Source organism: Ptychodera flava, chromosome 8 (genome assembly GCF_041260155.1).
Source record: "Ptychodera flava strain L36383 chromosome 8, AS_Pfla_20210202, whole genome shotgun sequence".
NCBI lineage: Eukaryota > Metazoa > Hemichordata > Enteropneusta > Ptychoderidae > Ptychodera > Ptychodera flava.
In genome coordinates this window covers 16,204,108-16,216,161 of record NC_091935.1, presented here as the reverse complement: position 1 = coordinate 16,216,161, position 12,054 = coordinate 16,204,108, and the positions used below count along the sequence as shown (strand labels likewise).

Sequence of the window (12,054 nt, the reverse complement as noted above, 5' to 3'; positions counted from 1 at the left end):
AGCAACTCCACACATTATTCATATCTTGATTGTTTGCGTTTTAGTGTGTTTGTACGTATATTTGAAAGTGTATTTTACGTTTCACTGTTTTGTGTATAGAACTGATTGGCCACGGCGAGACACAGCTGTAATATGAATGTAAGTGCCGTCTCTACTCCAGCATGAGAGTGGGGAAGACTGTATAACACTACGATCCTTTAATGCCGTTTTTTTCGAAAATTGCCGTACTTTCTTAATCAATTGCCTCAAATTCGTCTTCAGTGGATAAATTGTGTGGAATAATCGATAGATTGTCTGTATTCCTATGTTGTCCCACTTGAAGTTTGTTCCTTCACTAGGGATGCCAGGATGTCTAATTTTGTTCTACTGTGTTCAAGGTATTGTTCGTATTGTTTTTTACTAGATTGAAATATATGTTCTCGTCACCATGTTTTGTGTCGTAAGTTTCTGTTATAAGGTTTTATATTTCTCTGTTATAATTGTTCTGAGTCATCTTTCATAAACTTTGTGTGGTATCACTGGTTGACGGGTTATTTTGACGCTTCCTTATTATGTAATTATCAGTGTCTAGAACTGCTGTTCCACTTCCATTATCTAACGGTTTGATCAGTACGTCGCCGTTTTCTTATAGCGTTCTCAAAGTATTCTCTTCTGTGTTTCGGAAAGAAAACCTAGTTTCAGGAAAGTATGCAATAACATTACATTAGTCTTATTAAAGTTATTATTTACTCAGGGCATTGATAAACAAGTGATCACATATGCAAGTTCAAGTTTATTACATTTATGGTTGAATTTTATTAAATTTATGGTTAATTTGTTTATTACATTTGTGGTTGCGGATTGTTACATTTATGGTTGACTATTTTATTACATTTGTGGTTGATTTTATTACAATTGTGGTTGATATTACATTTGTGGAGATTATTACATTTGTGGAGGTTACACAGGTGCTCTTAGATGAACTTGTAAACAATCAACTGGAAGGCAGCAATAACCCTTTTATGTTACTGTCCTTCCATAAAGCATAAAGCTGTGTGCATTTTATCTGTCAAACGTCTTCAAGTTCCTGATGACATGATACTTTCAAAGATGTCTTCATGAGTTTGACGCACTCTCTTCTAGTGTACCTGGCAGAATCAATAAACATATTTATTTTGAAAACATGAAAATTTACATGATTCGTAATATCAAAAACTTACATACTTCTGAGTTGGCTTTGACACCAGGCCAGACTCCAACGACGAGAAACTAAACTACAAGATGAATTTGACTTGACTTTTGTCCTAGAAGCACAGTACAAAGATACAAATTTTGGAGGATAAAATGTTTCTCCATGATAGTAGAGCTCCATGTTTCACATGATGCATTGGAAAGAGTAAAAGCTATTTTCAGAAGTGCTTAAATGTAATGGTTTGTTCCAAAGACTTGGAAATGTGTTTTTGGTATCTGTTGATAATTCATCCACACGCTTTCCATGCCAAAATTTTCAATATTATTCATAGTATATCATATTATTATATTTATATATCATTAAAGGGAAATTAGCTGTACTTGACTGATTGCATCATCTGAATTTCCATCAGCAATCTGACAGAACCGGAAAGGACAGAGTCAAAATGTGTTTGACCTGTACATCTCAGGGCATGAAAGCATCTGAAGAAAATGTTGTTTGCATTGCTATAATTAGACCCCGGAGAACATCTCAGACAGTCTACATTAGAGTCGAGAGTCGCAGACTGCAGTGGCAAAGTAGGAATAATCTGAATAGATATAACAGGGCAAGTGACGTCATTCTAAGCGGGAACTATTTCACTGATAGGTTAAAACAATTTTATTTCAAGCTTGATACTCCTCAATGTACATGTATTTCTAACACTTACGTGTTTACGCAAAAGTGCACTGATGATATTTGCATTGCTTATAATAACAATGCCTTCAGAATACAGTTTGGTGTTGATAGACGTAATTGTGCTTTTAAAATACTTTTGTTAAAAATGTTCCTCTTTCTCCCAATCGGTATTTATTTTTATGGTTTGTCTATGGAGCCTAGTAGTAAGAGGAATATTATGATGTATGAATGCAGACAACAAACTTTACACTAAAAATTTGCTTGAGGTTTAGAAGAGTGAAAATTCAGCAATTGGTGCTGCTTTAAGTTGGTGCGATTTCAAAAAAAATTTTTTTAAAAGACTCTTTTCACAATACTTTCAATCAGCCTTTTATCTGCAATGTAGGTGAATATTCTTGCACATGCTGTCTAATTCTTTTAATTTTCTTGTTTTGTTGTGTTGTGTGAGCAAGTTCTTGAAATGTATTTTAAAATAAACAAAAACTGCTAGTAGTATAGATTGAAGTCCATATTTTACTACTGTAATAGGCTTGGTTCAAGTCTATGATTTATGAACGTGTGGGTGAGGTGAAAGCAATGATTTGTGTTTTGTTTCCATATAAAATGTGTGAGTGGGGTAAACGCAATGCAGGCAGGAACTAACTCACTTCTGCGCAGACTTACTAGGAAACCTGACCTGGGCTGCCAAATTTCAAATAGGTTTGTAAAAAATGGAACAGAACAGTAGCAAGAGAAACTGTTGCAAATGAGTTTAATTTTTAAAAGTTCACTGACTGGAACCAAGTCTACCACTGTTAGGTGCCGCCAACTATTAAAGCTGTTTGTGCAAAAAGGTGTTCGTACGCAGCTTTTCAGCGGACGGGCAAATTTAACCAGATATGAACTGTAAATGCTCACGTGTTTCATTATATATTGCAGTTATGTGTAAATTTGAACCTTCGCCACATGTTTGCAACTTCATTGAAAGTGTTATGATCAACATAATGAATAATATTCACCACAGATTGATTCTAAAGCCAAGTATATATCCCCAATCAGGAAAGTTCATTAAAATATGCAAATTAGGAATTGACTGAAATGTTCTCATTAAAATGCAAATTAGGAATTGGCTGAAGTAAAAATGTTAAATGACTCTCAATAATCTCGTATCATAATATCTTTAATGTAAAAAGCAATTCGTCAACTTTGGTCTAGTCAAGGCATATAAATACCCTTAATTAGGAAAGTTCATTAAGCTTGCAAATAAGGAATTGGCAAAAGTAAAAATTCTTAATGACTTTCAATGTTGTATCATAGTATCTGTAATGTACATACCAAGTTTCGTCAAATTTGGTCTAGTCAATACAGATAAACATCCCTAATTAGGAAAGTTCATTAAATATGCAAATTAGAAATTGGCTGAAGAAAAAAAGTTTAATGACTTTCAATAATGTTGTTTTATAGTATCTTCAATATATGTAGCAAGATTCATCAACCTCAGTCAAGTCAATTCAGATATATATCCCTAATTAGTGAAGTTCATTAAATATGTAAATAGGGAATTGGCTGAAGTAACACTGCTTAGTGATTTTCAATAATGTTATATCATAGTATCTTCAATGTACATAGTGAGTTTCATCAACTTTGGTAAAGTCCATTCAGATATATATATACATATATCTAATTAGGAAAGTTTATTCAATATGCAAATAAGGAAGTGGCTGAAGTATAAATGTTTAATGACTTTCAACAATGTTATATCATAGTATCTTTAATGTACATAGCAAGTTTCATCAATTTTGGTCAAGTCAATTCAAATAATATCTCTAATTCAAAAAGTTCATTAAATATGCAAATTAAGAGTTTGATGAAGTAAAAATGCTTAATGACTTTCGATAATGTAAAATCATAGTATCTTCAATACACATACCAAGTTTTGTCAATTTTGATCAAGTCAAATCAGATACAGTGTTCTCCCCAGCCCAAAACAGCGTCGCGGCCCGCGACGCTATCGTTCAAGCCCGCGACGCTTTCGATCTCACCGCGACGCTATTCATTGTTACCCGCAACGCTATGAGGTTCAGCGGCAAAATGTTCACAATGGCACCTACTGGTCGACGTCCGTACGATCACACAAAAGGAAGACAGATTATTTGTAGCTTCTTTGTTTTACAATGTCACTAGTTAATACTCCTTTCAATTTGTATGAATAGTGTTAACAACAGAACAAGTTCACACGTCCCACCCTTGACGGTACCGGCACCGACCCATCCAAAGAAATTGTAAAGCTAAAGGACAGAAAAAATTGACAGCAAAAGTCAGCGATGATTTCGATTTCCGCTCTTAATTGACGAAATATTTTCAAATCAAAATCAAACTGATTACACAATGCCTAGCTACAGAAGTGGCAATTTGGTGAAATTTGTTTGTCTCACATCTTGAAATAAAAGTAAACTGGAACGAAGACATCATCTGATCATGTATGCTGCCGATCAACAGCATAGCCTAGCATAGTGAACTGTCTGTCACCGCACCGGCATGGGTTGGCTGCACGTACAAGCAACTCAACTTTCCAAGATCAAACGGTCAGTATCTTGTGAAAACAGCAACATAGCAATGAAAATTGTTATAGTCAGTGGTAAAAACTCTTAACAAATGGAGTGTTAATTGCTTTAAACAAATGAAAATGCATATGAAGAGAATGAAAACCCACATCGCGTGCGTGAGTGAAAATACTGTAAACAATGGCGGATGTGACATCAGAGTGGGACTCTTCTATTTTGGTACCGGGGGTGCAGGATCAGAGAACCCTGATAAACGTACTGAAAAAACGTAGTATTTTCCTGGTGATGCTGTCACGGGCACTTCTATGCCTCATTGTTTTACATCTTTTAATAGTTTCTTTGATCTGAGCAGTTTTACCAACTGTTACGGTATATTTTACTCTGCTACCCTTTCTTTATTGGAGCATGGAGGTAGCAGATGGGAGTTAAACAAGGGTAGGAGCTTATGCAACTTAGTAAGGATGTACTAAATTTTGAAAAAAAGTCAGTCGAGGGGCTCTACTCCATAGGTACCCTGTTTTGTCAATTTGTGGTGAAAACAAACTATATGCAAATTTTATGCAAATATTTGAAAAACTAATTATGCAAATATTATGCAAATTAGCCGCTACTCTATAAAAAAATCCTAGGGAGAACCCTGCAGATAGCTATCCCTAATGAGGAAAGTTCATTAAATATGCAAATTATCCATTATCTTTTATGTCACCCCTTCATACCTTTCACAGCTGATATATCTTGATGTGATCAACATTTGTAGCGAATCTCATCAAATTGTGTGCAGTTGTTGTCAATATATATCCGTTTTTTCTAAAATCATTAATTATGCAAATGAGCAAAAAGTAAGCAAGCCACACCCACCAAAAACTAATCAGTTCTTGCCATTTGCTAACTGAATCTATGTACAAGATTTGATTCTGATCTGATGAGCCGTTTTTGAGATATTGAGTACACAGACAGACAGACAGACACCGCTGCGACATATGCCCACGTGTGTAAACACGTGAGCAAAAAACTAATGAGCGGGCAAAGAGCAAAAATCTATATTTACTGTGGGCGGAGAAGAAATTTCATTATTTTTAGTGGGCGGGGAGAAAATTTTAGACGGTGAGTACCAGAAAATACGCAGAGGGAGGGGAAAGCCGTGGTTGACGACGATGGTTAAGTGCCTTACATAGAGGGGAGCCATGTTCCAAGGTACACTGCTAGCTGATGGCAGAGTTTTGTGTTGATCTGGGTTGCCTAGTGGGCATCTAGGAATTCAGTAGTGGGGAGCTTGAATTGTTGTGGGGAGTGGGAAGGGGCAGGCCATAGATACTTGAGGGCAGTGGGCATCAAAATTCAGTGGGAGGGCATATTTTCCGTGTGTGCCAGTGGGAGGACAGTTACAAACAGCTCTACTTTCCCCAAAAAATTTTAGGTCAAGGTCAAAAATAAGTAAAATGGGTGTATCAGCCTTCAAAACATGTTTTGTGATGATTTTGTGAACTTGATGAAATTTACCAGTTGGCGGCACCTGCACTGTAGCCATTGTAAATGCCTAGATTGTGAAGACAACATAGCTCTCCTATTTCTGACTCACCGTCAAGAAATGAAAATTCATCCAAATCCTGCACAGAGGAATCTGAAAGAGCATAAAAGATAAAAATTTCTCAATCATATGAATCTGAAAGGCTTCAAGTGAAAGGCAGTTTATTTCTGATGGAAAGGGTTTTTCCATGAGAGTTTTGAGAGCTTGGTCATTGACTATCAAATTGTGAAAATAGGTGTTTTGTTGTTTTAGTCCTTCATGAATTCTTTAAAAAATTACATCAAGGCATTTAAAGAATTTTTCACAATAGATCAATTCTGTGAGCTTGAATTGAGCATTCTGGTACAGCTCATTTCAAACTTGCCAGTATATTGTACTATAAAATATTCATACATGATAATTGTGTATCAACTATTTTGATATCAACATAACAAAATTAAAATCTTTTCAACTTTCCGTATTTTCTATTTTACTATTCCAGTGACATTTTCAATCCCCAAGAACAACCTTCTTTCTAGCATATCACTTATTATAATATCTGTTGTTTGATGCGTAAATGTGTTTGTTCTTTACAACACTTACACTGGGGAGATTTAATTTTCTTCAACTGAGAAGTGATAAGATTTGTCGTTATGTGTCATATTGTAAATTTCCGGTGAAGAATATGTAATTTTGTTTCCGGTGTGACTCTTTTCACAATTAACCAAACATTTTTTTCATTCAATTTACATGTACACTCTCTATTCAACATTTCAATTGCATTGCATTGGTAAAAAATCTTCCATTAACAATTTAAAGGCAACTGACAATTTTTGTTGAAATCTTCGAAAGGTATGTTGAGCTCTTGACACCATTTCAAAACTGCTTATACAAATGGCAGTGTTTTCTAAAGGTCTCTCTCACAGGGGGCAATGTTGGAAATTGTGGGGGGGGGGGGGGGGGGGTTTGGTTCTGATTGAGAGGGATTATAATAAATTATGCAAATTTAAATGATGCAAATTAAGATTTTTTCAAAGTATTAACAATTTAAGGTAAAATATCAAATAAAAGACTGTTTTTCAGCTTTATATCATTCTTCTGTAGATAGGAAGCTTGTATCACTTAACTGTGGCTACAGATAGTGGATTACATCAACTGTATGATGTTACATCATAGACAGTAACCATGCAGTGGAATGCGTACTATAAATACTCTACATCTGAATCACTTTCTCAAACCTCATTGTAGAAGGGTGATTATTTGAAGTGGGGATGTTGATTAGATAGCTGGGGATTCGAGTAAACTCCCATCCTGGAGAAAACACTGAAATGGATACATCATTACCTGTGAAACAGTCTGATTAACATTTTCCTGATGTTATGACCAATTACAATGTTTTCATGGGCATGGGTGTACTGTTTTTGGCCATTACATTTTACATTTATCTGTGAGCTGTCCTTGTTTCCGCTTGAACTTGAACTTTTGACCTCCGACGTATTCAGTGTGTTATACACGAGAAGGCAAATGTCACAAAAACAACAGCTCGTGTTTGAAATTACATGTGTGTTCTTAGCAGTAGTTAGCAGGAGTAGAGAATGAGTCGTAGATAGTCAATGATAGAGCGGGTACGGGTTGATTTATTCATAGACTGATACATTTCATTATTTTGCAGGCTAAAATCAGCGACACAGTTCTGTGTCGTTGTAAACTTTAACTACTGATAAAGCCTATGTGTTTGCTCGCAGCATATTCCTATGGCGATGACCTCTAACCCAAGTGCATTCGATCACCACAGCATCGCTGCGTATTCACAGCTGTATTCATTGTATGTCTCTCTCCCATTTTATTCATACGACTATGAGAGAGTGGGGATGGAGAGATTTAATGCTAAATAAACCCAGGAAAATCACATTCAACCCTGTCATAAATAGAATTTACCAACCTCTGGCTGATACACAGGACAGCCTACAATTTGTGCGACAGTTAAAAATGTACAGACAATATGGCTTTAGTGTGTGATACTTACCAACATCTTTTCTTTGTATTGTTTTCCTCTTATTCTGTGATGTGTATTTGTAACAATGCTGTGACAGATGCTGCACAAACATCTCCTGAAATGTGAAATATTCATGTCATATGATGATAACTATCATATTACACCAAACCATTTGATGATTTGATGTGTATTGCAGATTATACTCGCCAGGAAAATAAAAGCCACAGGTGTGAGGGGCCTCATGGCAGCATTTTTCAAAAGATTTATCGCAATCTGGTATCCCTAAAAAAAAGGGGGACAGCTCTACCACTCCCTCGGTTGACCCTATGTTGTGTTGAAGAACTTGGCATAAAACCGAGGGATCTTTAGTGAAGGGGCCACAGATCAAAGCTGTTTGAAGCAGTGAACTCATAAAAGGTAGCAGAGTACCCTACACCAATGGTATAGCTATCACCAGTATTAACGAATGCACAGTAAGTAAAAGAGATGGTGGGAAAAATAATGGCGGAAATTAAAAGTACTTTAGACATTTTGTCGTAATAATCGTCTGAGTCGTCATAAATAAGGGTCCTTTTAATTACTGCCCGTGACTGCCCGTAGCTGCCTGAGGACTACCCGAGAACATGCCCGAGGACTGCCCGAGGAGCAAGTAGGCCAAATTTCGCCAATTTTAACACTAAGCCAATAGCTTGAACTTATATCATGCCTGGCTGACCAAAAATATCATTGATTTGGTGTTTTCTGTAGCGGTTTTAGAACCAGAAAGACGCCGGGCTTTCAACTAGAAAGACGTCCCCTTTATCCCTTTTCCTGCCAAGTCCATATTTCACCATAAGGTCAAGATGGTTAAAATTAATGAAACACAATATAATCCATATGGTGCATTTTAACATAATACTGTACATTTGAAGGCTGTTGAAAACGTAAATACTGTAAACTTGATTTTTTTTACTAAAGATGCTATAACATACCAAGCCAAGCGTGTGAAAATACGTCATGTTTTGGCTCAATACCGCTTTTTACTGACTTGGCTGATAGGGAAGTAATAGTCTTAATACTGTCTGGCAGGAAAAGGGTTATTGTGAGATCATACCATTCAGTGCAAGGGGTGGTACGCTGTCAAGCTGTATGCGCTAAGCGAGGTTATTGTACCACCTCTCGGACTGAATGGTATGATTTTACTATCAAGCTGGCTACGTCCTTCAAGCCCAGCGTCTTCTGAGTTCCAAAACCGCCGGAGAAAACATCAGTTTAACGCCAAATCAATGATATTTTTGATTGGCTGAGCATGATATAAATTGAACCTATTGGCCTTGTGTTAAAATTGGCGAAATTTGGCCCACTTTTTCCTCGGGCAGTTCTCGGGCAGTCCTCAGGCAGCTACAGGCAGTCACGGGCAGTAATTAGTAGGACCGATAAATAACAAACACAAGACAGATTCGCACGATAGTTCACAACAACATACGACAATAAATGCCATGCAGTGCAAGTGGTAGCATCTGTGGAGATTCATAGCCCTGCCACTCCCTTGCTCCGTTGCGATGTGTCCGCATCTAAAAAACAGCACAATCGAGGCAATGTGAGGGCTATGGATCGCGGTGGTAAGCGGTCCTACTAATTACTGCCCATGACTGCCCGTAGCTGCCTGAGGACTGCCTGAGAACTGATAGAGAACTGCCCGAGGAAAAAGTGGGCCAAATTTCGCCGATTTTAACACTAGGCCAATAGGTTCAGTTTATACATGCCCAGCCAACCAAAACTATCATTGATCTGGCGTTAACCTGATGTTTTCTCCGGCAGTTTTGGAACACGGAAAACGCCAGGCTTGAAGGACGTCGCCAGTTTGATACTGAGATCTTACCATTCAGTCCGAGAGGTGGCACAATAACCTCGCCCAGCGCATACAGCCTGACAGCGTACCATCCCTTGCACTGAATGGTATGATCTCTCAATCAAGATGGGGACGTCATTCTGGTCGAAATCCCGGCGTCTTTCGGGCTATAAAACCGCTACAGAAAAAACCAAATCAATGATATTTTTGGTTGGCTGGGCATGATATAAGTTCAACCTATTGGCTTAGTGTTAAAATTGGGCGAAATTTGGCCTACTTACTCCTCGGGCAGTCCTCGGGCAGTTGCGGGCAGTAATTAGTAGGACCGTGGTAAGAGCACAGGACATGTATACCTTAGCTGCAAAATTGTAGCGCTACGGTGAGGCGGTCGGTGATTTTTGGTTTTTGCGACTTCGCTCACCAGTAGCGCTACAATGCCGATGGCCCTGTAGAGGTGAAAATAAGCGCACCCCACTGGACTAGGCGTGTTGATGTGAAATACTACATGTTTACTGCATTTGGTCGTACCGATTTATCACTACTGAAGACTCGTTTATGGGGTTTGGAATTTGTTCAAACACGTCGATCGCGTTCCAATAAACATTGGGCGTGCGTTGGGCATCGGTGTTTCTGGGAGCCGCCATTACCGGAAGTTGGTAATCACATCAACACACCTTGTCCAATGGGGTGGGCTTATTTTCACCTCTACAGGGCCATCGGCATTGTAGCGCTACTGGTGAGCGAAGTCGTAAAACCAAAAATTACCGACCGCCTCACCGTAGCGCTACAATTTTGCAGCTAGGGACATGTATAGCTGCAGTACAGTAGCTCGAGGTTTTGCCTGGGTATTTGGGTTGGACGGCAAAACTAGTCTGGTTTTGCCGTCCAACCCAAATACCCAGGCAAAACCTCGAGCTACTGTACTGCAGCTAGGGATATGTACAGTGGACGGAGGACAGACAGTTACCGTAGCTTTTGATATCAGGTACACGGACTCCTGACTGGCTAGAGTGACATCGGGGTCCATTTTCATCATATGCTTGACTCTAGTCAACGGAAAGCTCGTTAGTCGAACTGGTTTTTCGCTTGTTCCGTTTGCTGTTGTGCCGCTACTCCCGTCACCTTCATTTTCCTGCGTTGACTCTTCGACTTCAATTTCGCGCGGTTCTTCTTCCGCCATTTTGTACGTTTGTTTGATGCATCCTTAACTCTTAAATGACCCCGTGACCGTCTTTAAAGAGTGTTGACCTTGCGGCCCCTTGATCTACTCAAAGTTGATCCAAAGAGAAGAGATGACAAATTAGCGAAATTGTATCAACATGACATATTCATGGTGTAGGGACAAGGCAAATCTTTACATATTTGATAATGTTTAAAGAAAAAATTTAGGAAGCCTCCACTTTTATGCGCAGGGGAGGACCAGTGGAAGTCCGGGAGGGGCTAAGTTTTACAACTGGAACAAAACGACGGGGTCAAATTTTAACAACAGACAGTTTTTGGGGTATATTATACAAAAATTTTCTAAACTATATCATTTCGGAAACAGAACCGAAAATATGAGAAATTGGAATGGAACATATTTTTTCTGGGAACAATTTAAACTAGATCCTATCAGCAGCAGTACTGGTTGTGAAAGTAAACAAACAACTTACCGCACAAATGCCAACTTGTCGCATAATAGGGATAGTAAACACTGGCTTCTTGTGTCAGAAAATACAGCGATAGGAGAACTTAGTGAAACTGAGGAAATCGTTAAGAAAGTGATGACAATGATATTGAAAAATAGCTAGTGACGAGATCTGGTCGACCGTACGCAACATGGAAATCACACTACTAGACTGAATGATAGACAGACTCATTATGCTATAGCATAAACCTACCTCCATGCTATAGCATAAACCAAGTTTAAAAGGTGACATGCAGATTACACAGTTTTGCGCTCCTCTATCTGTTACATGTAACACGGTGACCGTGCTTAGGCCTATGGCTACTTTTTCAATATTTTGTTCAGTGTGCCAGCTTCAGTAGGATAAAATGTCAACTTTTTAGCTTCCCCCAAAAAGGCAATATGTGTGCAAGTAGCACATTTCCAATTATTGCCCAAACTGCATTCAAGTCCGGACTTGAATTAGTTTGTAAACAATAACAATGGTCGTGCCATATGTGGAGGTTATGTTTACCATCAATATACTGAATATTTTTTTGATTCTGTGGGAAGTAGAATAATAAACTAGAGTTAACTACAGTAAGTAGAGCAAAATTCTGAAAAATAACAAAAAGTTTCAGATAGTGTTCACAGACCAAAGTAATGTGGCTGTGCTATTAAAT

General features: G+C 38.1%; 1 protein-coding gene across 1 annotated transcript; it reads right to left on the bottom strand.

The window, feature by feature from the left end:
* Positions 1-947: 947 nt before the first annotated feature.
* LOC139138654 (DNA polymerase epsilon subunit 4-like) lies at positions 948-11,008 on the bottom strand. Its single transcript, XM_070707135.1, has 4 exons — positions 10,694-11,008; positions 7,926-8,010; positions 5,972-6,013; positions 948-1,127 (listed from the first exon to the last, which is right to left on the bottom strand). The coding sequence occupies exons 1-4, from the start codon at positions 10,904-10,906 to the stop codon at positions 1,096-1,098; spliced, it is 372 nt and encodes a 123-aa protein (XP_070563236.1). The 5' UTR covers positions 10,907-11,008; the 3' UTR covers positions 948-1,095.
* Positions 11,009-12,054: the final 1,046 nt, after the last annotated feature.